We start from the raw sequence: 26305 nt of genomic DNA on the forward strand, positions 1-26305 counted from the left end.
GTATATTGTTAAAAATAATGTAAACCAGAGTGAATTCTGTGGGTATTTAGAAATAAGTTAGTTTTTCCCTGTTTTGAAGCTATACTGCTAATTTGAGCTGTCTCATCAGGTTGATGTTGTAATTGAAGCATAAAATAATAAGCTACTTAATGATACTGGTTTTATAGTTTTATATCGCTTCTCAGTAGATTTTCTGTGATCTTCCGTGTGCATATTACATAATTTATAATGATCTGTGGCTTTCCTCAGGGTTTTGTCATAGAACTGCTTCTGACCTTAGAGTCTGCTATTGATACATTGGCTGAAACCATGAAACATTATGATCTGCTTTCTGCCCTTTCTCAGTAAGTTATTAGTCAAGCTACATTACACATTTTTATACATTTTAATTATTCAAGATCTGTATTGCAAATGTAATGAAAAAATTTCTTGTTGTCTTTGCAGAGTAGTTGCACCCTTACAGCAAAATTGCTTACTCTTTTACATTTTCATCATTCTGCCTCAAGCAAACCTCCAAAGAATCTAGATTTTATGGAAAGAATCTCTAGTACTTTTCCAACTGAACCACTTGAGTCAAATTTAAAAAAAAAAAAAAAAAAAATTAGGTGTTAACTCGGAAATGTCCGTTCTTATGAAGCCTTTCAAAAATAAAAGCACTGAGTACAGTTTGGACTTTTTTTTTTTCAGTCAGGCCCTACTGACCTTGATTACTAGTGTAATTTGGGGGACCTTACTTATTTCCCCCATATGTATAGTGAAGGTAACAGCACCAGTCTTTAAAAGATAATTTGAGATAATTTAAGGTTCACAAACGAAAACTCCTGTACTACAATAAATACTTTTATTCCAGTGTTAATACAGAAGATGTTTCTACAGTTGCAGTAAATGCTAGTTTGTGTTAGGCCTCAGATTTGTTGTCCATATATGAGAGAAGTGTAAGTGAACAGTCTTGGGTCACTTGTGTGTCTCATTACAGTCTGAGTGGTTAGTTCAGTGACTTTTTATCAATCTGAAAAAAAAACACCACCTAAATGTGCAGAAATCTTTGGTTTGCTTCATGGCTAAGTTTTAAAAATGTTGATATTTCTAAGAATATATTCAGGATCCATTGTGCTATATATGTGATTAGTATAACATCTTTCTGCTTTCTTCTTTGTTTTTTCTAAACTGTATGTTATTCATGTAATTTTCATGGAATAATATGTAATCTTGATTTTTATTTTAGAACCTCATACCATGATTCTGTGATGGGAAACAAGTATGCAGCTAATAGGAAGAGCACTGGTCAGATAAATCTAAGCACAAGTCCCATGAATAGTGGCAGTTGTTTGGGATATTACAGCAATACAAGGAGTAACTCTTTGAGACTGAATTTTATCAGCGAGCGGAGAGGTGACCGTCGACGGAGCAACACACTGGATATAATGGATGGAAGGATAAATCATGGTGGAAGTTTGGCCAGGACTAGAAGCCTTTCCTCCCTGAGAGAGGGAGGGATGTATGATGTGCAACCCACTACTGACCCTGTCAACTTGATGGCCACCATATTTTGGATTGCAGCTTCGTTGCTAGAGTCAGATTATGAGTATGAATACCTCTTGGCTCTCAAACTGCTCAACAAGCTTCTTATTCACTTGCCTTTGGATAAATCAGAGAGTCGGGAGAAGATAGAAAAGGTGCAGAATAAACTGAAATGGAATAACTTTCCAGGCCTTCAGCAGCTCTTCCTGAAAGGCTTTACTTCAGCATCTACACAAGAAATGACAGTTCATCTCCTCAGTAAACTGATCACAATTTCCAGGCATGCTTTGGTGGATCCTTCTCAGTTAGCAGGTATCTTTAGTAAATGTATGCGTTATGAAAATATATTTTTTCATCAGACTGAGTGTGATCAAATCAGTAGTAATTATGCATTTGCCTTAAAAAAGCCCCTTCAGTTAAATGCTTCTTGGAGTTGTTGATGTTACAATGCTAGATAGTGGGAATACATTACAGACTATGATTGTACCAAGAAATACTGCACTTAAACTTCCTGTATTAGTTATTGTAACTTACTTTAAACTTGCTTACAAGTGAATTTCAATAGCATGTGTATTATTTTTCACAGTCTTGTGCTAACTAGCTCAATTAGTACTATTTCAAACATACATATTTTAGAAACAAATTGACTGTATTTCTTAAAGCTGTCCAGGTTCACGAGATTTTTGCTTAGTTGGTCTGGTGATTTTATTTTCATCTTACATGTGTGTATATATATATATATATACACCTAACAAAGACACATCAGTCTACATTCTGCACACATACTTGGGTACATGTATGTGGATATATAATTTATATATCTGTGTGAATGTATGTGTCATGCTGTAAGGTTCTTAAATACCAGATAACTCTACATTAAATTAAGTAATATTTAAAAACTTTAGGGCTCATATAACTGTGTTTATGTATGTATTTAGGATTTCCCCTAAACATCTTGTGCCTACTTCCTCATCTGATCCAACATTTTGATAACCCAACTCAGTTTTGTAAAGAAACAGCTGACAGGATAGCAAAGGTATGTAACATGATGCTTGGAGAAGTATCCAGGAGTTCATACCAGCATTGTTTCTGTATTTTTCTGCTCCTTTTATGTAACACTTTTACATTATTCTAATAGTAATACAGAAATAACTATAGAAGTTTATATTTTAAAGAAGTAGTCCAATCCTAATTTACATCGTTGAACCTCAGATTTACATATTAATTATATCAATTACTTTTTCTTACTTGTCTGACTTTTCAGTTTATAAATTTATATGTAAACTTTATCAATTTCTAAGCACACTTCCTAATTTACTTAATGAGAAGGAAGTGATCCTTACCTTTCAGACTGGTAGGTAGAGAAGAAGTTGTAGTGTGTTCTTTCTATTATTTGTGCACAGTGATTAACCTTGGAATGTTTCTGAACCGTAGTGTCTGGTAAAGCTGTACAAGGTAGACACCAACAGTCTCCAGCCAGGCTGGTGGTGTGCTGGCCTGACAGTTGGCATTTTAAGGAGAAATGTGGAAAAGGAAATAAGAAGGTGCTGTCTTGTCATAGGAGACCAGTCACAGCCCTCGGGCTGCCCAAACTATATTATGTCCATCCTGTAACTGTGTGCAGGCTGTCTCAAAGGAGTACCTGCCTGGTGCAAATCATTAAATGCTTGTGCTACTAACTAGGGACACTAGGAAAGTTTGGGTTGAGTAGTAGGTAAACTTGGAGCATGGATGCCGCAGTACCAAAATTCAGCAGAAAGTGTGGGTGTTGTTTGTGTGAATAGTTCCATTTCAGTTATTAGAAAACTGAGTGAAATCTGGGACAAGTATGTAATGGCTTGTGAATGCTTAGGTGAAAAGTTTGTCATTTCTAACATAATTACATATGCTTTTTGCTTTTCAGGTTTGTGCAGAGGAGAAGTCACTAACTCTAGCCAATCTGGCTCATATGATGAGTTTATACAGTACACACAGTTATTCCAGAGACTGTTCAAACTGGATTAACGTGGTGTGTAGGTACTTGCACGACTCCTTCTCAGATGCCACGTTTAACCTCGTAACTTACCTTGCAGAGGTAAATTTTTAATAAAACCGTATCTCTTGTTGACAGTCTGTGATCAACATTACATTTATTCATTGCCAGTTCCTTATTTTTTGTGATTCTAAATATTGGGGAAAAAAAACCGCATCTTCCATAATAGGAGAATAATATTAAAATGTTCTGGGATATATTTTGCAGTACAACAATTTAAATGTACCTTGATATAATAATCCTCCTAATGAAAGATCCCTTTTTATGATAGTAGTGGTTTGTAGTGCATTTTTATAGTCTGTTCTTCGTGAATAAGATGTTCATTCTGACTTCACTTCAGCAAAATATGCATACTGCACGTTTTAGAAGACCTTTATTAATTGAGTACAGATTTAAAGATGTCCTTATCACAACTTTAAAAAATAATTTCAAAGTTTAATTGTAAGTACTGCATAGTGTATAACAAAAATAAAATCAATTAAATTATAGAATTCAGTATATGAATCTGCCAGACATTCATAAAGGAAAACTAAATGCCTTTTAAAAAGTACCTTGTGTGAAAAGCTTGTAGAGATTGTCCTTGAAGTACATTACCTCAGACTGATGATAGTTTTTTAAAAAAACATTTGTGTATTTCCATTAATAATTTTTCATGTACCTTTGTTTGTTAATATCATGCTTGCAAGCTTTCTTTAAGCCATAGATGTAATTGCTTATCATACAGGTTTGAGATTTTGAATTTGTATGGACACTTGTATGTAGTGAGAAGTGTTTTATTATCCTAATAATAGGTCCTAATAATATCCTAATAATGATAGGCTTTAGGTCTGTGCTTGCCAATATGTCAAAATTCAGGGGGGAAGAAAAGTAATTAGGACAGAGAACGTTGTTCTGTTGCATTACTTTTTAATGCCAAAACAAAGTTTCGAAAAACATGAAGTTGTCCACTTTAGGTTTCTTTAAGGGGAAAATAAACGTATATGGAAGTTAGTTATATTGTAATGTTTGTTTTTACTTTTTTGCTACCGTTAAAGACCCTAATTAAATTCTGTATTTTTAAAATCTTCTTTTTAGCTGTTAGAGAAAGGGTTATCCAGTATGCAGCAGTCCTTACTGCAGATCATTTACAGTCTTCTGAGTCATATTGACCTATCCACAGCACCAGTGAAGCAGTTTAATTTGGAAATCATAAAAGTTATTGGTAAATATGTTCAGGTAGGTACTCTGAAAAACTACAGAAGCCTTTCTGCTTATTATCAAAGTGGTAGTGGAGTTTCACTTGAATTTTTGCAGGAATTATTTTATTTCAGATTTTAAAGTAGTTGTTCGAAGTCAGATTCCACGGTATTTCGTTTTTTTGTCCTGTGTACTTAATTCACTATATGCTTCTGTGTTTGTCCAGTTTTATTTACATCTTGTGGGACAGGTTATCTGTGTGAATGTGCATCTGTTTACAGATATAGGCAACTGTACATATGTAGGTAGAGGAGATGATTTTTCAGCTGTGAAAATACAAAAAAATGTTTACTGCTATATACTGCACAAATGTTTTCTTTAAGTATATATGTTTTCAAAAGGTACTTTTACAGTTAAATGCATATTTAAATAATATATCTGTGAGGAATATTAAGGTGTACCTTAAAAAATTTGAGTGCATTTTTTATTAAAGAAAGTGCCCAAAAGGTGAAAAACAGTGTTTTGCCCTAGGTAATTTAAGCCATAGTACTTGGAACACAATTTACTGAAAATCTATTTCACAGAAGAAAGTCTAGCATCTTGCTGAAAGATCTTATAAAAATGCTTGGAGCATAAAACCATTTCAGTGCACAGCATTCTTTTTTTTTTTTCCCCCTCCTTTTTTCCTAAATTCCATTATTGCTAAATGTATTTCAGTCAGCTGGCTTAATCATAATTAACCAGGAAAAGTAGTGTTCCCTGGATGTTTTGTTATTGATGGATATGTACTTTAGATATTGTGCTTCTGTCAGAGTGCATTAGGCAAAATGGAATGATTAGCGTAACTTAATTTTATGGCCTGATGGCTGAGCTTTCTTATGCAAGCCCACACTGCCATGGAGTGTCATCTTAATTAGAAAATGTGAGCTATCAAAGTAAAGTACTAGCAGAAAAAATTCCAGAGAAGCCTATGTATTCTTGATATGATAAAGCATGTTACTGTAAATGACAGAAGAAGAGATCATAAATTAATGAGTCTTGTTTCAGTGTGGTGATAGTAATCTGATTTTTTAGTGTTCTCTGCAATCACAGTGCATCTTAGTAAATTTAAGTTGCTACAGGAGGGCTCATGTTTGAGACTTAATTTTTTCCTGTTTATGATGCACAGAAAGTCAGGAGATTGTTGAAAACTCTCATTATCCATGAAGAAGTATATACTACTTAGAACCTTGAAAGCAGTGTTTATTTTTTTTATGCAATAAAAAAAAAAAATTAAAAAACAATGGCACCCTAATTTAAAAAAAAAAATAAATAAGCAAGCTGACATCCTGCTAATTTCAAAAGCCGGAAGACTTGTTTCAGGTAGAATCCCAGCATTTTCTGGAGCATAAATCTTAACCTTCCCAAGGTGCTGCTTTTAGTTTAAGTCCCTTCTGTGATTTGCTCCACAATCTCTGTACTTGAAACTGTTGAATTATTTACATCACCTTAATCATCTTTTAAGGAGAGTGCATTTAACTCAGGCTCTGCCTTTTATGTTCTCATACTTTTCCCTGGCTTTTTTTAAGCAATTCATTGGTCTGACACTATAGAAAAACCTTGAAATATTTTGGGGGAGGGGGGTTTAAATACCTTAGAAATGTATGAGGGGAGTATAAAGCACTAAATATTTTTGTCTGCATCAATTTCAGTTTTCTCTGCCCATAAGTGTAACAAAGATGCTAGGAGATGGGAATTGTTTTGCTTTTAAATGCAACTGGTTTTTATCTTCTGGGGCATGAAGGGCAGATACTTCAAACAGTGGTAAAAAAACATAGAATCGTGGAATTGTTTTGGTTGGAAGAGGCCTTTCAGATCATCAGGTCAACTGTTAACACAGTGCTGCCAGATTACCACGAAACCATGTCCCTCAGCACAACATCTGTCTCTTCACTTTTAACCACTTGCCTGTGCAGCCCCTTCCAGGGTTTGACAACCCTTTCAGTGAAGAAGTTTTTCTTAATATCCAACCTAAACCTCTCCTGGCACAACCTGAGGCCATTTCCTCTTGTCCTATCCCTTGTTACTAGGGAGAAGAGACTGACCTCCACTTCTCTACAATGTCCTTTCAGGTAGTTGTAGAGAGTGTTAAGGTCTCCCCCTGAGCTTCCTTCTCTCCAGGCTAAATAAACAACTCCAGTTCCCTCAGCTGCTCCTCATAAGACTTGCGCTCTAGACCCCTCAGCAGCTTTGTTGCCATTTTTTGGAAATACAGGGCATGAGGGACATGGAACAGTCTCGTGCAGCTGACACTGACCTGGAGCTGGTGAGCCTGCCTGGCTGCCCTGGATTGCCCACCACGGCACGACCTGGCACCTTCCTGGCATTTCAAAGTTTGAAGCTGCCCACCTATGCTAGCGATCTGCAGCCGTGTGAAGATTAGAGCTCTTGGTTTTGGGAATCTTTCAGTGAATCTATGAAAAATCCTAGTGTACTTTAAAACTGGCTGTCTTGTTTGACGTTGTTGTTTTATGATTTGCGTATGTTCTCTTTAGAGTCCATACTGGAAGGAAGCCCTTAATATTTTGAAGCTGGTGGTGTCTCGGTCAGCAAGCCTTGTTGTACCTAATGATATTCCAAAGTCTTATGGAGGTGACATAGGTTCTCCTGAAATCTCTTTCACAAAAATTTTTAATAATGTCTCCAAGGAACTACCTGGGAAGACCTTAGATTTTCATTTTGATATATCAGAGGTAATTATTATATTTAAATTACAGTGCAATAATGACTTTCTGTTGCAAACTTGGATTTGTTTTCTGTTAGGCTTCTACTTTTATATAATTTAAAATAATTACAACTTTTAAGAAGGACAGGTATTGAATTTTAACATACATTTAATTAGAATCATACTGAAAGATAAACTTTTAATTCTTTTATGTTGTGTTTTTGCCTTTTCCCCCCCTTTGAATGTCTGGAGAGTTACTAAAAGTCAATAGGATTATTCTCAAAGATATTTGAGCTGTGTCAGAGAGCAGGCTAATGCAGCTGGCTGCTGGATGTAGCTAAACATCCCAGGCTTTCATCAGGTGAAGGGTTCTGCATTCAAGGCCTGAGAAGACTAAAACCCTATGCAGCAGTTTTGATGTGACTTTGGAAGGGTGAGAAAATTTAGAGGAGGGTAGGATACAGAATATAGGAACCTTTGCATGAGAGATGCTGCTGGAGAAAAATTTCCTCCTGTAGTTAAAAACATTTCTACCTTCCAATTAGGGTTCGTTACAATGGAAAATAATAGATTCATACAACTGATACTCAGTCGATGGTTACACTCCCATTTTCAGACAAGTGACTGCAGTGTAATATAGGGATTTGAAAATTGTAGAAACTTTAGAAGTAACCAGATATAAGGGCTCCTGGCTGAAGCTGACCCTAGATAATAATTGGAGATTACAGATGTCTTAGGAGCATTACTTAAATTAGTAAATGAATTCCTTACAGTGCATGCAGATAATTGAAAGGCAAGATGAGTTCCCACAGAGTCCATTGGAGTAGCGTTTGACATCAAAGGGCTGAATTTGATCCTCGGCTTTCAGAATTGTGTGTGTGTGTGTGTGAGTGAAGTTGCTGGTCTGAGAAAACAATTTGCTCATGCCTTTGAATGATTCTATAGAGAAGCTTTGCATCTTTTAAACTTACAACACCATTGTTTTTAGAGAAGAAGAAAATGCGTAGTCTTTATAGATTTTAATTTTCAGAAAGTATTTGTTGTCTTTGATAGACACCAATTATTGGGAATAAGTATGGTGATCAACACAGTGCAGCTGGTAGAAATGGGAAGCCAAAAGTCATTGCTGTCACCCGGAGCACCTCCTCAACTTCATCAGGCTCCAATTCAAATGCATTAGTTCCTGTCAGCTGGAAAAGACCACAGCTATCTCAGGTACATTGTGTCTCAAACACATTATACATATATTATAGACAGTGTTTATTAATGTATTTCAAATTGTTGAAGTGTAATTTGAAGACTGTATTGTCTCTTAGCAAAACAGTAAAGGAATATACCATAAAATAAAAGCTAATACTGGTGAAAAGAAATAAATTGTAAAATTCTTCTTGGAGGACGTCAGCTTGCAAGATGACTAGTTAAAAATGCAGAGGTTTTACATTTTTACCTGGACCTCCAGCAGATGCCTTGCTATGTGATTTTTCTTTGGTATGTTTTTCAGAGAAGAACTAGGGAGAAGCTAATGAATGTGCTTTCTCTGTGTGGTCCAGAATCTGGTCTTCCCAAGAACCCTTCAGTAAGTGGTGATGGTGATTTGTTTTGTTTTTTAAATTCCAGAAGTGAGAACACACTCGCATTTTCAGATATTGGTGAAGCTATGAAGAGCAGTTTTTGGCAAGCTGTTTTTAGTTTAACAATTTAAAAATCTAATCAAAGAATTAAGAAGAGAAGGCACCATAAGTAACAAATTACTATTATTTCTCAAGAAGTCCAGTGGGCACAGTTCTTTACTAGAGACATTTCAAAGAATTATTTAAATTCAGCCAACACAAATGTTGCTGTCTCAGTGAATTTAGGTCAGTCTTGCAGGGCGAGGACTATTTTTTTCTTTTTTTTAAAGCAAAGATAAATTACTGGGATTAATTCTTAATTTGTATCTTATGTGGTTATCAGAACAAGATTTGTTTTAAGTCTTTGTCCTGGAACTCAAATCTTTCTTCTCCAAGTTAAATTAGTTAACTGCTAAGATGTAGTTTAAAATCCAACTTGTCTGGAAACAAATGGCAGTCTGCACTTCCCCTAGTACTATCATTATAGTGGTACACCAGCTGTCACTAATGACATTAAATTGCTGGAAGCAGCATAGCTGACATTTGGAGTGACAGAAATTGGAAGTTTTTATTTCTATTTTTACCCATATCTGCAGGTTGTGTTTTCGTCTAGTGAAGACTTAGAAGTTGGAGATCAACAAACTAGTCTTATTTCAACAACAGAAGAAGTAATTCAAGAGGAGGAAGTGGCTGTAGAAGACAATACCAGTGAACAACAATTTGGAGTTTTTAAAGACTTTGACTTTTTAGATGTTGAATTGGAAGATGCAGAGGTGAGACCTTGGGATTTCTTCTGTGTATTTCCATTTGAGAATATTTTAAAAATTAGGTTATGTTGGTGCAATTCTAAGGAACTGGTAGCTCTTCTAACTAATCCAGTTGGGAAGAGTTTATGACATGATTGAACTTACCTTGCACGATAAAGAAACCTTTGTCACAAACTTTGCAGTGTTAAGTTGTTGCAAATTGTTGGGTGTTTATTGGGGGAGGTCAAGTGACTGAATCAGAATGTGAAGTGATACGACAGTATAAGCCAATGACAGGATGAACACCTGGGTGTCATGCACTAGAAAACTTAATAATGGAACAATATGTTAAGAAAATGGCATAATTGTTGTTCCTGATAGGTTTCTGCATTTTGAAAACATAAAGAGTAGCTTTCAAACTTATAAACTGTATGATACACAATTGACTTGGTCGCCATAATTTCTTGCATTGACTTCCCTATTATATCTGCTTTGTTGCAGTTCTTGCATTTCTTCCACTATCTCCCCCTGTTAAAAAAGAGAAAGGGGAGACAAAACAAAATTAAATATTGAGAAATAGTGAAGATACTGTTAACAACTGTCACTTGTTTGGGATAAATAAAAGGCTTCAGACCAGAATTTGCTGAAGCTTAGAAGTATGACTGTAAAAGGACTGGGGAGAAAAACAGAATGCTTTGTAGTTTCTTCCAGTGCTTTCATTACATTCTATACAAAATATTCAGTTAGCAAGAGACCCTTGCTGGCCATGAGTCAACAAGCTGCTAGGGCGAATATCTGCCCATCTAACCACTAAGATTGTTATTCATCTAATTAATCTAGCACTTCTTAGAAAATCTTGCTTTTTTAGCCTCTAGTACTTTAGTTTTATCTCACTTTCTTTCTGCTTCCTGTGTATTGCTTTACTTCAGCAATTTACAGTATTTACTTCAGTATTTACACCTTCTAGGAAAAGTACAGGCTCATTATGATCTATTGCATATATGTGGCTACACGCTACACAGATACAATTTCCTATGTTGAATGCAATAGTCAAACAGTTCAGAATCAAGGCTCAGTAGTAGTAAAACATTATTTCAATGCTAGATGAAGCTTTGCAGGTAGGATGCCAAAAGTTGAAAACTTTGCCAAACCAAGTTAAACTTTAATTTCATTTTCTGTATTATTTTCATAGCAGACCACTGTGAATAAAATACAGTTTCTTTCTCATTACTTGTCTGTATGCAACATGTAGTGCTATACTTGGGGGGAAAACAGAAAAAAAGCACAGATTGTACAAATTTAGGGCATTACATGTAAATTGTGCACTTGATATAAGAGCTGACTAATTTTGCACCAAAAATATAGAATGTTCTTTGTTGCTAAAATTAAATGTCAACAGTATGGACTGGGGCTTTTACATGGAAATCTGGGTAATATTCAGATTAATTTTAAGTGCTTTAGCCCACAGTAGTAGTAGTACTTTGTTGTCATTAGGATTCTTTTGCTTTGCCATAAGTTTTCATCTTCTTTTGAGCAAAACAAATCACTAAGAAAGACTACAGAATGTTGCGTTTGCTTTGCATACTTGATGCATCTTGACTATCTCTTAAGTCACCACAAGACATATGCTGTTAGGGCAGTTTTGGAACCCATAATTGTACATTTGGGGCTAGATGTGGTATTTTAGTAACTGTCTTTAGACTGGTGAAGTAAACTGATTGGGTTTTCCATCTTAGATGAATTGTTGAAGGTTCACAAAGTGGCTGAGAAAATCAAAGATCATTATTGTACTTGTGAATTAAAACAGTAGTGTTTTTAAGATATGGATTTCACTTAGAATGTTGGATGTTTGAAGCCCAAGTATCCAAGATTTAAAATGTGCAAAGGATCCAGCTATTGGTGGTTAGGGTGACACAAAGTAGCTGGTAAAACGGTTATTAAAGACATTGGATTTTCTACAACCTGTAAATTAATGTTGATGGTGCTTTGTCAGTTGGATGTGGTCAGTTTAGATTCATGTGTGTTAGTTAAGAATTTCATCTAATGTTTGTTGAAGCAGTTGCTTTACATGTTATGCTAGAGAAAATGTATCACAAGCATGCTGGTTTTAGTGTTTTGTCATCACTTTATTTATTTTTTTAATCTATCTTCCATTAGAAAGAGAATTTTTTTTAAATACTAGCTTTTTGACTAAAGCTTTTTTCCCAGAGCTTGAATCAGTCTTTTATTGTTGGCAAATATTGCGTAATAAAACATTTTTCCCTGGTTCTAGAGTATCTTTAAGTGTTTGTCCTCGTTCTTTCTAATTATATGTGTTTTCCTTTTTGCTAACCAGGAGCTGCAGGTAAGTTGCAGCCTGGTGCCCTGGCTTGTTCATCTGTTGTTGTCTGTGGTGTGTTTGTACTTCCTAGTCAGATGTATAAAATTAATACTGGTACAGTTCTCTATTATATATTGAGTTACTTTCCCAGGAGATATTCAAAAGATTTCTACTTCCTTTGCCATATATTTTAGTTTATCTACAAACATCATTTAGCAAGGTATTTAAAATTTTAATGAAATTAAAGGGCTGATTGAAACTCTGTTCATAATGCATTCAGTACTTGTGTTTTCTGTGTTGCATTTGTGTATTAATTTCATTTTGATGGAATTCTCACATACGTATGTGTATAAACTGCTTTTATTACAGGGTGAAAGCATGGACAACTTCAACTGGGGCGTTCGTAGGCGCTCTCTTGACAGCATTGACAAAGGAGACACACCATCTCTTCAGGAGTGTCAGTACTCTGGTAGCACACCCAGCTTGAACTTGACCAACCAAGAAGATACTGATGAGTCTTCAGAGGAAGAAGCAGCCCTGACTGCAAGTCAGATACTGTCGCGTTCGCAGATGGTAGGTTATTTCTCTGAAAGGAATCTGAGAACTTAGGCTTTCACTTGCACTTTTAATGGATAAATATGGCTCACACTTTCAGCCTAGGTGAACTAAAGAGGAACTAAATTAATGTGACTAAGCTTCTTTTTCGTAACAACATCAGTGATGGGAAACAGGTACCTACTGGTGGTACATAACAGGCTTCTAATTCTAGTAATTCTAGTCATTTCTCTTTTTTTCAGTGTCTTTATACCTACTGTATTTGTTTAAATATAAGTGAAAAACTGCATGTGATACATATAAAAAGTGTGTGTCTTTGTGGATTCCCAGCTTCAAAGAAAACCCCAAATACTAAATAAGAACAAGACCGTTAAGTGGTCCTGTGGGTGCCTCAGTTGTGTTAAACCATTGAAATGGTTAATTAAGGATTTTGAAGCGTGTGTACCTACAACTGAGGGAAATCAAGAGTGCTGCCACTCAGCTCTCTCTGCAGGACATAAGTGAAATTAAGAAAAACATTGACTGGACAGGGAGCAGCAGGGAGACTATGCTGCTTTTCAGGCTTCAGGCAAAATTGGTATTAGTGTTGCCCATAAGAAACACCTCTGCTCTACAGTGTTTCTCATCTAGCATTTCGTGAGTGCCAAAGACCTTCAAGAACAAGGAAGGAAATAATTTTCTGGGTCCCAAGGATAGCTTCAAACTTCTTTTCATAACGAAATGTTACAGAAATTCATGTGATGCTTGTAATGGTTTTAGTGTAAAGGTGTTACATTTGTAATATGTAAATAAATTTAAATAGCTAACCATACTAAAAATGCCTATTGCAAAACTAATGTTTTTTTTCCCCCTGTAATTTAGATGCTCGATAAACTATGAAAAATTTCATCTTTCTTTCCTTTCTGTCTTAGTTAAACAGTGATTCTACCATAGATGAAACAATATCAGATCATGCTGGTTTGTCACTTCAATCTCAAGATTCCACTAGCAGTGTGGGAACGGAAGAGGTGCTTCAAATCAGAACTGAGACCCCAAGTTTGGAGGCTTCTCTAGATAACTCTAGCAACCAGCTGCCTGAGGTGGGGAGAAATGTGGGCTGGTGCATGGCTGATTTGGGCTCCTTCTAGTGTTTATTAGCAACTTTGGCTTTCTTTTCAACTGAATTTTCATCTGTTACACTGATTGTTTGATTTGCTTTTAATATTTCTAACCTGTTGGAATGTTCTTACAAAATGTTTCCTCAGTATGAAGACTACTTGGGATGGACTGAGGGAACATGCCACAGGTTAAAAATATTCTTGAAGGGCTGATAATGATCATTTTATGGTGCAGAATGAAAATAGGCTAATAGTTAAGATGCTGTTACTTGATGTGGTTGAAATCCTTCTTGAGCAACATTTTCTTTCAAATACTTTTTTATTCCCCCCTGCCCTTCCCTTCCCTTCCCTTTCCTTAACCTTCTTTCTTTGGGTTAATGTGATTGGTGCTATATGGTAACAAAACCTCAGGCCAGCTGTGTTAGCAGTAGGTTCCATTAAAAAATCCCTTAAAAAGGACCACAGATGCTAGTGGTATACTTTTTTGGAAAGGCCTGTGTGGACTGAGACAGATTTCAAGCTAATGACCGCCTGCAAATCTGTGAGTACTTCAGTTTCTTGTTTTTTAAAATATTTTGAATACTTCCTTTTTTTTTTTTTTTTTTTTAAATTTAAAAATTAAACTCTCATCTGCTAAAGTTCCTGCAGTATTTAGCAGTTTTAGCTAAAACCTCAGTATGTTGTCTTTTTTCTTGAATTTGAACTGACTTGGTCTAGCTGTACTTTTTATTTCTTCGGTTGAAATTGCTGATGCTACTGGCAATCTTATTTTTATTTGGATAAGCATTGCTAGTCCCATCTTTAACAGAACATACAGTTTTATGGAGTTTTTCGGAAAATTAAGCTATTCCTACTTGAATAACCAGTGCACGATTTACACTTAGGAATGTGTCTTCAGCTAACTTGGTATAAATGGTTGACTGACTGGTTCAAGTGACTGGGGTTTCTTGACAAAGCTTCTACCTGTTTGCTACCTAGAAAATCATTCTTATTAACGAACAACCCACCTAGCTAATGTTTACTGAAGATAACCAAAGGAACAAAACACATACTGAGAGTACAACAAAGGGAAGGTGTCGGGGATTCGTTTCCTGTGATAAAATCCTCACCTTCTAACAGCGTAATATTGTGACTTTTATAAAACAGCTTTTCCCCACATTTTTCCTATTTTTCCATTGTGATTATCTATATGCTTTTTTTAAAAGTGTTGGCTACATTGCAGTTGATAAATAGTCTCAACTTTTCTAGAGCACCTGTGCACAGATTGTCAAACAAATGGTTTTGTTACGAGCTTCATTTGTTTGTCTACAATGGGCATTTTGTTCCAGTAGAATTTTGTTTGAGTAACAACACTTAACCTGGCTGGTTTTTTTTCCACATAGGATAGATGGGGGTTTTTTTAAGATTTCAAAACGGAGAAGTGTAATAAGCTGGGATTTTATAGACTGAAGCAGACCACCATAGAACTTTTGACTTCTCCATTGTTTGCTTGTGGGATTTTTATGGGTTCGTAGTTCTTTCTGAGACTGCCTGCATACTTGGATTAATTCTTCTGTAGCTCCTTTTATATAATTGTCATCCTTCTCATAATCCCGGTGAAAACATTCACATGAAAAAGCAGCCATGTCATTAAAAATTTTGACATTTAAATTGACCTGTAAAATAACTTCATGACTAAACAACATCCAGAAAAAAAGGCTCTATCAAAAAAAAAAAAAAAGACTGCAAATGCATATAAATGCAATTGCTAAACGTGACGTGTTTCAGGTTTATTTTGTGCTTGTTCAGAATTGTGGATTTAGAATACAGGATTCAGTCAGATACGCATGTTTTCTTCAAGGACACTTGGAACACTCAAAGTTACCTCTCTGCAAGAGTTTCCTATCTAGCTGGATTTTGTTGCTAAAAGGGAGAGCTGGCTTCGTGCCTCTTAGCAGAATGAGTTTGAAAATGTGCATGTGAGAAATTTATGAAGCCAGCAAACTAATTTTGTTCTGAATTCTTACACTGCACAACTTGAAGCATTAATGCTGATCTTTTTTTTCTGCGCTTATATAGGAATGCTCTTTCAACACAGGCATTTCATGCAAAGTGTCAGTTATCAAAATGTTTTTAATATCAGTAAATACCAAAATTTATCTAAGGTAAAGTAAAAAAAAATTGAAGCCATTGTTTAAAACCAAGTGTGTGTGCTGGTTAGGTGGAGTTGAGTTCCTTGTTTCTCTTGTAGGGATGCTGAGTAGTTAAGTAAATAGTTCACTTAAGTATATTTGGCTGATTCCCAGTAATAGCATGTATCTTTGCAAAAAGGGCATTTCACATTCCAGTTGGGAGCTTACAGTCTAGCTTACAAGAATATTTTCAATTTTGTGTAGTGAGTTTTACAAGCTGAAGTGCATGAAAACTTCTGACTAAAATGATTCTGTATTTTACTCAGTTGTACTGTGGATTTATAAAGGAATGGTTTACTAGAGGTAATTTGCCTTAGGTTCTATGGAGTTGTCAACTGCAAATTAACATTTTTAAGATATATAAAGTACATTAATGTTGGTAGTAAAGACATGTCTAATGTAATCGGGCGTCATGGCACTAGAAAGACTAACTTAGCTGTGAATTTATTAACTAGCAATTAAATACTTTCTAAAAGTGTATCCTTCATTTGTAGATCTAGCAGATGTGATCAGCACAGCTTTCTAACATATGTTAATGTCTATAATAGTAATGGACGACTGCTTCAATCCAGATTATTTTTCTGTGATACTTTTAAAAGTGTTTTGTGTTCCTGTGTGCCTTAGCTGCTCAGTGTGACAAAATGGCTGTTCTGTGCAATAAAATTCCAGACATAACTTATACAAAAAAGGCATTAGAAGTGAGGACACTATCTGTGTCAAATGACAGCAGTGCCACACTGAGGAGACCATAGTCGAAGTGAGATGAGGTTAGGATCACTGTGAAAGAAAATTACATAGTTCTGTTTAAAGCTGCATTGTCTTTTCTAATATATGCAGTTATTTGTCTGTCAGAGGATCTGTTCAGACTGATGATGAAAGCCATGACATGATGTGTATGCTTAAAGGCTGTCCAAAGCTTTGCTGGCCAGTCTTGGATATGCCAGTAGAGGAAGGCCAGCACGCTAAGAATGAAAACATGTCGTAGTTTGTGCCTTTAGGAAACAGCAAGTACAAGAAAGTGTTATTTTTATTCCACAGAAAAATCCAGTAAGAGGTTTCAAATGGATTTGTCATAAATTAACTAAATCTGGATTTCTCTGTTCAATATAGCAATGCTAATGAGTATAATAACGCTAATGGAAGAAGAGGGAAGGGAGAAAGGGTCATTCTAATATTACCTACATAAGTTTAATCCTCGTCTTTATAATTGCCAGTGATTGAAAGCACATTTAGAGATTCTGACTTAAACCCTTCAAGCACCCCATAATTAACAGTAATGGCAAAATAATAAAAATAGTGGAATATCCCTTTTCCATTCTACACTGTTGCTCACTTATGCTTTAGAAACTTCTTAAAATGGAGAGCAGAAAGGAGAAGAAATGTTCCCTCTGTACTAACTCCAGACCCCAAAGGCAAGCATGAGGCAGTCATTTTGATCCTTATCTAGAAATGTAAAATATGAAGTCTTTATTGGTTTTGTTGTGAACTAAATATGTTTCAGGCTCTCTGCAGATACCTTTTTTGGGAGTGTTCTCTTAACAGATGTAATTGAGCGTATTTGAGAAATTGCATTTGCTATAAATAAGTAGTCATATTCTAGGACATTAATATCAACCAAGAAGTAATAAACATTACAAATAGACTGTCTGTCTTTGCTCAAGTGAAATGACAAGCCCTGACAATAAAAGTAATAAATATGTTTGATTCACAGGAATGCACTTCAGCAGTAAGGGATGAACAAGTTAGCACTGCTAGTGAAGACACTGGGTCGTATCTGCTACAAGAACAACAAGATTGCCTGATCTGTCATGACTCTCTTGAGTTGGAAGAGACTCCAGAACTGGCAGAGGCAGGAGCTCCTGAGAGCTATTCTGAATCTATCTGTGAAGAGGATGTCACTCTTGCTTTGAAAGAGCTAGATGAGAGATGTGAAGAAGAAGAAGCTGACTTCTCTGGTTTGTCTAGGTAAAATTAATATTGGTTCTAAGCAGCAGAAACTACATGTTATCAGTGCATGAACCAGAGTAGGCTTTCTTATGGTTTGGGGTTTTCCATGAATCCCATTATAAAAGTATCTAAAACGATGTTTGCTCAGCAGTGGTTTCTGGTACAGGGAAAACAGCCATGCAGGAAAAGTTAAGAATTCTCAAATAAAAGAAATCTAGCACATTTCATCACCCCCAGTAGGACATAAATGTGAAAAGAGGTTAGAGGGCATTTTGGAGGGTTTTATTGGCAGCCATGAGCTACAAGCAGTATAATATGGAGAAGCCCTTGAACTGCTCCGATTTATGGCAGAACCTATTTTCTGGCACCCAAAGACAGGAAAAGACGGGGAAAAAATGTTGTGGTTTTTGTTTTTTTTTTTTTTTTTTTTTTTCCTTTTTTAATACCTGAGCTTTTTCGAGACCAAAGAAATCAAGGTTAAATTGGACATATAAAAAAAAAAAATAAAAAAAAAATAAAAAAAAAATGAAGTGTTCCAGTCTATCTCCATTCACTTATGATGTTACTTAAGACTGTTATAAAACAATATCACACTGCTAAATGAGCTCTTTTATTTCTCTTAAGGAGAGCTAAAATTTGTAATAGATATTGGTGGACCCTATGTTTAGATGAATAAAAATCTGAAGAATTGAATGTTAGTTCAGTTATTTGGAACAAGAGAAAAATACCAGTTTTTGAGTTGTTTCCATTTACATAGTGTTGTATATATCTGCATATAACCTACTAGACATTTTACTAACCCTTTGGCTATAGGTACACCTAGAAATAATGTGTTTTAATAAATTTTGGATGTATTTGAGAGTATAAGCAATTTTTTAATATTGCTGTAGCAAAAGGTTTTGATTCTTTACTTTTTTCTTGGTTCATAGTTACTTTAGTTGATTATTTATCAACTATTCTGAGTTCCAAATTCTTATTTTTTATTTCTTACCAAAATGAAGGATTTTTTTTGGTAAAAGAGATTTACTAAGGAGTTAATTTCTGTTGCTTGTTATTCATAGCCAAGATGAGGAAGAACAAGATGGTTTCCCAGAAGTACAAACTTCTCCACCTCCTTCACCATTTCTTTCTGCCATATTGGCAGCTTTCCAACCAGTGGCATACGATGATGAAGAGCAAGCCTGGCGCTGCCACGTCAATCAAATGCTGTCAGATACAGATGGATCTTGTGCTGTCTATACATTTCACGTGTTCTCAAGATTGTTTCAGGTCAGTGAATTGTCAGCATGTGGTTGTTTGAAATCCTTTTCTCCTGTTTTCAAAACTACGTTTTTCCCTTCTGTAACTGCAAAAGCTGCAAGATTACAATAGCAAGAAGACTTACAAAGCAAATCAAAAGCAGACAAAAAAAAAAAAAACTCACATTGCTAAAAGAATGTTATATGGCCATACACTGTTTTTCTGTGGAATGTCTACTGTGTTGATTGTGTAGGAGTGTTTCTATGCAGGAGTGATTATACACAGGGGAAAAACAAAGAAAACAGCTCAAAAAAAACCCCAGTTCACTGTTTCTTTTAAGCTGTTAGTTCCGTTTGTGTCCCTTCTTTTATTTTCTGAACATGACCCAGGTTCTGTGCTGATTACAGAATTCTTCCTGGGTTTTCTGTGGGATTCATTATTATGGGATCACAGCATGACAAACATTAATGAATTTATCTTGCATCTGTCTTCTGAGAAAAAGTTGTTTTCTGCAGGGAAGTAATTGAAACACCAGGAGATCCACTAAAGCTGGAAGTTTCCAGTGCCTCTTACTATATTTACCTCATAGGTGTTGTATCCAACACAAAATGCCTATGGCTTAATTTTGCTGGCTCCCTCCTCCCTGTACGTAGGGGATGGGGTTTTTAAACTTCCAAAGTGGTACCACTTGGATGTATGTTATTCTTTGCAATTTCTTGTGGGATAGGAGAAGCACAAATAATCCACTTTATTTATAGGCAAATTTAAAAAAAAAAGTGAGTTAAGAGCAGATTCAGTACTGCAAAACAAGACCCTATGAGTTGAACCCTTTATTATATCTCCAGTATTAATTTTGCCTGCTTTTTGGTATATCATCATGTATTTCTTAGTGAAAGGCTCACTTTGTTTTACCACACTAGCAGGCATTTTATCCCACACGTATGGGTGGGTTTGGGGTTAGTATCATGATTTAACTTACACGTGAAGAATTGTTACTGTACCTTATGCATGGAATAACTGGGTTGTGCATCTATGCATTTTTAGCTGAACTAAGTATTTTGCCTCAACATTGTGAAATTCCTGTTACTGGTTTTAGATTTTTGTCTTTTTGTTTCATGTAGACATCAGGGGTTTAGTTTCTCTGTATTACACCAAAGCTTAGCTGCAGTTGCTTTTCATACATTCATTCATTTCCTGAAAGTGATAAAATGGGAGTTCGTATTCTTTTGTGCTCATTAAAGAGGGAGTTAGAAAGAAAGACGATTGAACATGATATACATAGGACTGGTTTTTGAAGAACACAAAATCCCTGCAGGTGGTAGTTTTGGACTAAGATTGTACTACACAGGTAGTAATTCTGATTCATAAAACTCTGTGTATAGTTTTATGCAACACAAACACTTGAAAATTAATCAAACCACTATCTATACTACATAAAGACAAACAGTCATCCAGCTAAACTGATGCTGAAGGCCTAGATATGAAAGGAATAATTCTCTTTATACATACCAGCTGGTTTGATTGATTGATTGATTGCATTTTCTCCAGCTAGTTTTACATAAATACTCGGAGCAAACTATGTATTTGTTTGTAATTTAATGACCAAAAAAATATGCTGTTATTATGGAAATTTGCTCTGAAATTCTTAATCTAAAAAGCCAGAAGAAGAGGAGTAGTAAAATACTATGTAAAAAAAAATTTTTTTTTTTCTGATTTGATTTCTAGACCATTCAAAGAAAGTTTGTATCTATAACAAATGATTCAGTCAGCTTTCTTGGCGAAAGTCTACAGCGCATTGGGACGAAATTTAAAAGTTCTCTGCAAGTGATGATGTTGTGTTCAGAATGTCCAACAGTCTTTGTGGATGCAGAAACGGTAAAAACCTCAAAGTTACATATTGAAATATATGTCTGCCGAAACACTTTTGTGTAGCATATGAAATGATGTTTTAACATTTGTAAACTAGCAATGATCCAGATGATTTTCAAAGGTTTGAATAAAATGAGTTGATTATATTTTTTTTACTCTTAAAGTTGCTCTCTAACATCACTAATTGAAACATCTGAACTTGGGATGTAAAAGAAAAGGTGCTTTTTTTTAATTGGAATCAGAAAGGAATTAAAATGTTAGGTGGCTACTATTTATCATAAACATTTGAAAATATAAATGAGAAGTGGATTTTCTCCAAAAATAACTTCAAGCTCTAACAATGAACAGTAAGGTAACTTACTGATACTAGATATCACTTAAATTTTCTTGCAATTCTTTACTTTCCATGTTCTTTAAAAATTAATTCTATATTACTTGCACAGAGGTGAAAAGGAAAGACTACTTACCTAACAGCAATTTTGCCTTTTAAGATTGTATTGTTTATGTATGTATTCAGCGATGCCTGAGGAAAACATTCCAGCTACAAATATACAATGAAGGCTCTGAATTGTTTGTTGTTATGAAAGTTGAAATCTTGGGTTATAATAAATAATGTGAGAAGTCAGCTCAGTGTTCAGCAGCAGTCAAAAAAAGCTATGCTAGAATAATTAAGAGAAGAGACAGGAAAACACAAAACGTCATTGAGTTAATGTACATATCCCTGATATATCTACATCCTGAGTTTTAGGGCCATTCTGGTCCCTTGCTCTCAGAGAAAATAAAATTGAACAGGAAAGGTTTTCAGAAAGATCACAAGGATTATGAAGTATGTGGAATGGCTCCCATGTAAGATACAAGTATGCAGGCTAGGATTTTTCAGCCCTTTAGGAGAGAAATCTGTCCATAGATGTCTTGATTATCATGGAAAAGTAAGAGAAAGTATTGTATTGTTGTCTTATTTGATGTTAAAGGTGATCAAATTAAGCTAGCAGTGACTTTCAAAACATAAAGAATCAAAGATAGGTGATCCTTCACGTGATGCATAATCAAACTGTGAAACCCTGAATTTTTTTACAGTGTTTGTTCATGTTTTCAAAAAGCAACTAAAGAGATTCATGAAAAAAGATAGCCTCGGATAGATTTGTGAATATGCAGAACAACACGTTGACAGAGGCCAAGAAAGCATTCCGGAGCAAGGGGATCACCACATGCTTGCCCCATTTTGACCTTCCCTAAGCAACTGCTATTAGATATTGTTAGATGGAGGACTCAAATAGACAGATCTTTGGCCTTGACCAAGTGTAAGACTTTTCTGACCTGTGTTTTTCCCTTGGTGCTAAGGGACAATTATACTTTTACACTCTGACTTTAGAATATGGGGGCTGAAAGAGCATGATACAGATAATACATTTCAAGGGAACCATGTGTAATGATTTTTGTTTAAGTTAGGCTACTTTAAAAGCAGTAGACATTAACTAAAAGAAGAAATAGATTTGCAATAACAAGCCATAAGAAGAGTTATACTAGTGTCTAGCTAGAACAGCATGTGATCTAAAAGAGAGGTAAATACATGTATATAAAAATGCAAATATAGAAAAGTAATAATAAATATATATGCACACAAGTATGCGGACTTGTGTGTACATGCAGATGTATGCACATACACACATTTGCTTTGTTACATTTGCAGACAGTGTGTAGATAAATCTTCTCCAAGTAACTTAATGCAAATGAACCTATTTGTTCATCAGATTACTTCTCACTAAGAAAGAATGGCTAATCCAAAATAACATTTAGGCAGAAATCTTTGGGTATGTGATGTCTACTTGTGCGTACAAGATTGGGATTTGATTCCAGTTTGGCCTTTGATTCATTCATGAAGTAGTTTTCACCAGAAGGATGCCCCTATACACTCAAGCACGGATTCCTGAGAGATTCAGGAGTAGCAATTTTGTGATCAGTCTTGCACTTCTACTTTCAAGCTGTCCAAGAGGTACCAGGTAATAAGGATTGGAGAAAAGTACAGAGTTAATGTCTGAAAGGGGTGACCAGTGTGAGGCAGGAACCATCATGTTAGGACCATGATTATTGTAGGAAGTGGTAGAAGAAGAATTAATAAGAAAAGCCTAAGCAGAAGTAAAACTACAGGGAGAAATGGGAAATAATGCACAGCAAAGTTGAGGCAGAGCAGCCCATGAAGAGAAAAAAAAGATTTAGAAACTGTTGAAAAAGGCAATGTCAGTAATGCTAGAAAATTATTCAAATATCCAACAGTTCCTGCTGTGACAGTTCCTGGCCTCCTACAGACAGAAGCCTTTGCTGGTGGTGTAGTTTGAGTATTGAGGAGGGCAGGTAACCCTCACTGGACGCTTCTTAGGCTGCTACAGGAGCCATCCAGCAGTATGTTTTTTCCTGCTGCAGACAATTCTATTTGCACTAGCTGTGTGTATATCAAATATTATCCTTGAAAGATATAAAAATCCTTTTGAAATCTCTCTTTCAGATGTTAACTAGGTACTGCATTCTTATTATGGAATCGAAACTGTTGTTCAGTGATTTAACTGATACAGCTGCTTGTGACACCTTTCACTTAGCGAACACAAATTATCTGTACCAAATGAATTCTGTTTGTTTTTCAAAATGTGTACTGGAAATTTCATATTTCACAATTTAGATATTAGACTATATGGATTATAGTCAGATACTACATGACTACACAGGTCACTGCTTTTATCTTCCAGCTAATGTCCTGTGGTCTGCTAGAAACATTGAAGTTCAGTGTTCTAGAGCTTCAAGAGCACTTGGATACCTATAACGTGAAAAGAGAGGCAGCAGAACAGGTGAGTCTTTTATATTTCAAAACAGAAAGTACTAGAACCTACTCATCAAGAAAATGTTACAGGTCTTTATCTCCCAACATAGGTATCTATAAGTAAACTGTGGGCAGAAAAATCTGAAATAAAAACCTGTTTCCTTTTTTTAGTGCTCTTCTATGTGTATAATCTGAACCTGAGGTTTTTCTTATGTGTAATTAATTTTTGTTGCATATGCTTCTGAAACTGACTTTCACAGAATGGCTGGGTTGGAAGGGACCTTTAACGATCATCTAGTCCCTGCTCACTGCAGAAGGGCTGGACATCTTCAACTAGATCAGGTTGCTCAGAGCCCCATTCAACATTATCTTGAATGTTTCCAGGGATGGGACTTCTACCAGCTTTCTGGGCAACCTGTTCCAGTGGCTTACCACCCTTATTGTAAAGAATTTCTTCCTTATATCTAGTCTAAAGCTACCCTCTTAATTTAAAACCATCACCCCTTGTCTTGTGGCAACAGGCCCTGCTAAAAAGACTGTCCCCGTCTTTCTTTAGACATGGGACTTCAGGACATGGTTTAGTGGTCATCATAGTGTTGAGTTGATGGTTGGTCTTGATCATCTTAGAGGTCTTTTCCAGCCTTAATGATTCTATGATTCTTGTAGGCCCACTTTAAGTACTGGAAGGCCACATTAAGGTCTCCCTTGTTAACTAATCTTCTCAAGGCTGAACAACCCCAACTCTCTCAGCTTTTCATCACAGGAGAGGTGTTCCAGCCCTCTGATTGGTGTTACGGCCCTGCTTTGCATCCACTCCAACAGGTTCATGTCTGTCTTGTGCTGAGGAATGTATCATATTGTACAAATGCACTAGCATTGGGAAAAGTGTATTTTTAATTTAAAAATCCTGGTTTAAAATTATTTAAACATTTCAAATGTAAGTATCAATATGTCATGGTAACTTTTTTTCTTTATGAACATTTTGGCTTATTTGATTAGACTAGAACAGTGGGATTCACATTTATAGATAACTGTATTTGAATTAAGTGCCTTAACACTCATAGTGCTTAAGGATCAAATCAATACAATAAAAGAAATTAAGAAAGCAATGCATTTTATCCTAATATAGATACTGACTTGTTGCTCAGCTAAACAGATCTTTAGACTTCTTTTTGTTTAGTGGATCTCCACTGACTATAATGAGGGATTAAACAGCTGTGGCACACATAGACACAAATTTAGGTCTCTCATCCTGCAGCTTGATCCTATTCAGGCTCACATTTGTCAGTTACTTAGAGTAATACAGTTTAGTTTTCAAGGTATATGTTTGTGGTTATATCCTTTCTGCAAAGAAAGACAAACTTTCAAAGTTGAAAATTTCTGTAACAAAAGTCTATATATTTGATTTTGTAAATATTTGTGTGAAGTTCAGGAATAAAGATACTAACTTCAGAAAACTGAAACAGATAAGATTTCTCTCTCAAAAGTCCAAAAAACCCAAGGATCTACAGTCAGATTGCAGGTACAGGGAGAGAGAGAATATATGAAGCTTATGTTATTCTGTTTTATTCTGAGTAAATGAAACACACATTTAAAGGAACTTTTTACTGATCTCAGCCTGTGAGGCCATGACAGTGGACATACAGGCGAGTTTCAGTGATGTGAAACAGAACCAGAATTCAAGCCATGACATCATGGCAGAGCTGTATTTTGCAGCACATGTGGCTCCATGTTTCTTGATCATGCTGAGTTTATTAGGAAATTATGGTCTCTGCCTTGCAGAGATTGCTGACAGCTCATCTGTTCAACAGAATAAAGATCCACTTTTTTGTGGAAAGGATCTCAACTGCGGTTTCTTCAAAACCAAGGTTAAATATGTCACACAGCACTGTTACTGTAGCTGAACTGTTTCTAGGATCAAAGCCAGCATTTCTCCTAAAGAACTGCTGCGTTTTTTGCCCTGCCCTTTGGTAATAACAATTTGTTTGTAAACTAGTTCATGGGGTCTAACATAATGAGCTATATTTTGTCATTTAGGCTTAATCAGAAACAAAGTGTTCATCTGATTACAAAGATTACCTTACTCGATGTAGTATTTAATGTGTGACAGTCTCCAATATGTAATTCTGTCATCATTCCTATGAGAAAATCATGTATTCCTCATTTTAGAGAGCAACACTGAGGCACAGAGAGCCTAACTGATTTGCCCCAGGGTCGTGGGTGTGTGTACTTAGAATGGTGACTATCCAAACATCAGGGAATTCTCCACATATAAACTCCTCATTTAGCATAAAGCTTATTATAGCAATAACAAATGGTGGCAAGTTAAAATTGTGTCCTTTTCAGATGGCCATGAATTCACTTTTAGCTGATTTTGCACTGCCACACATCTTATCAACATAAATCTATGCTGGATATTAAGAGATTTTTTTTACATTTTATTTTACTTGATAAAAGAATATGCAAATCTGTTTGATGGCCACTGTCATAATATAGTGAAAGAGTG

General features: G+C 35.6%; 1 protein-coding gene across 1 annotated transcript in view; it reads left to right on the forward strand.

Annotated features, from left to right (window-relative positions):
- Positions 1-249: 249 nt before the first annotated feature.
- LOC103768047 (protein furry homolog-like) overlaps positions 250-26305 on the forward strand; it is a gene marked incomplete at its 5' end in the record, with an annotated part of 36537 nt that continues 10481 nt past the window's right edge. Inside the window, 16 exons of the mRNA XM_008935177.1 lie at positions 250-344; positions 1226-1833; positions 2460-2557; positions 3425-3595; positions 4628-4768; positions 7264-7461; positions 8487-8648; positions 8935-9009; positions 9640-9816; positions 12125-12133; positions 12479-12682; positions 13576-13743; positions 17644-17897; positions 18941-19148; positions 20844-20993; positions 23729-23827. Coding sequence (XP_008933425.1) covers positions 250-344; positions 1226-1833; positions 2460-2557; positions 3425-3595; positions 4628-4768; positions 7264-7461; positions 8487-8648; positions 8935-9009; positions 9640-9816; positions 12125-12133; positions 12479-12682; positions 13576-13743; positions 17644-17897; positions 18941-19148; positions 20844-20993; positions 23729-23827 — 2817 coding nt within the window. The remainder of the gene's footprint in view (positions 345-1225; positions 1834-2459; positions 2558-3424; positions 3596-4627; positions 4769-7263; positions 7462-8486; positions 8649-8934; positions 9010-9639; positions 9817-12124; positions 12134-12478; positions 12683-13575; positions 13744-17643; positions 17898-18940; positions 19149-20843; positions 20994-23728; positions 23828-26305) is intronic.

This window comes from Merops nubicus, unplaced genomic scaffold (genome assembly GCF_000691845.1).
Source record: "Merops nubicus isolate BGI_N331 unplaced genomic scaffold, ASM69184v1 scaffold2, whole genome shotgun sequence".
Lineage (NCBI taxonomy): Eukaryota > Metazoa > Chordata > Aves > Coraciiformes > Meropidae > Merops > Merops nubicus.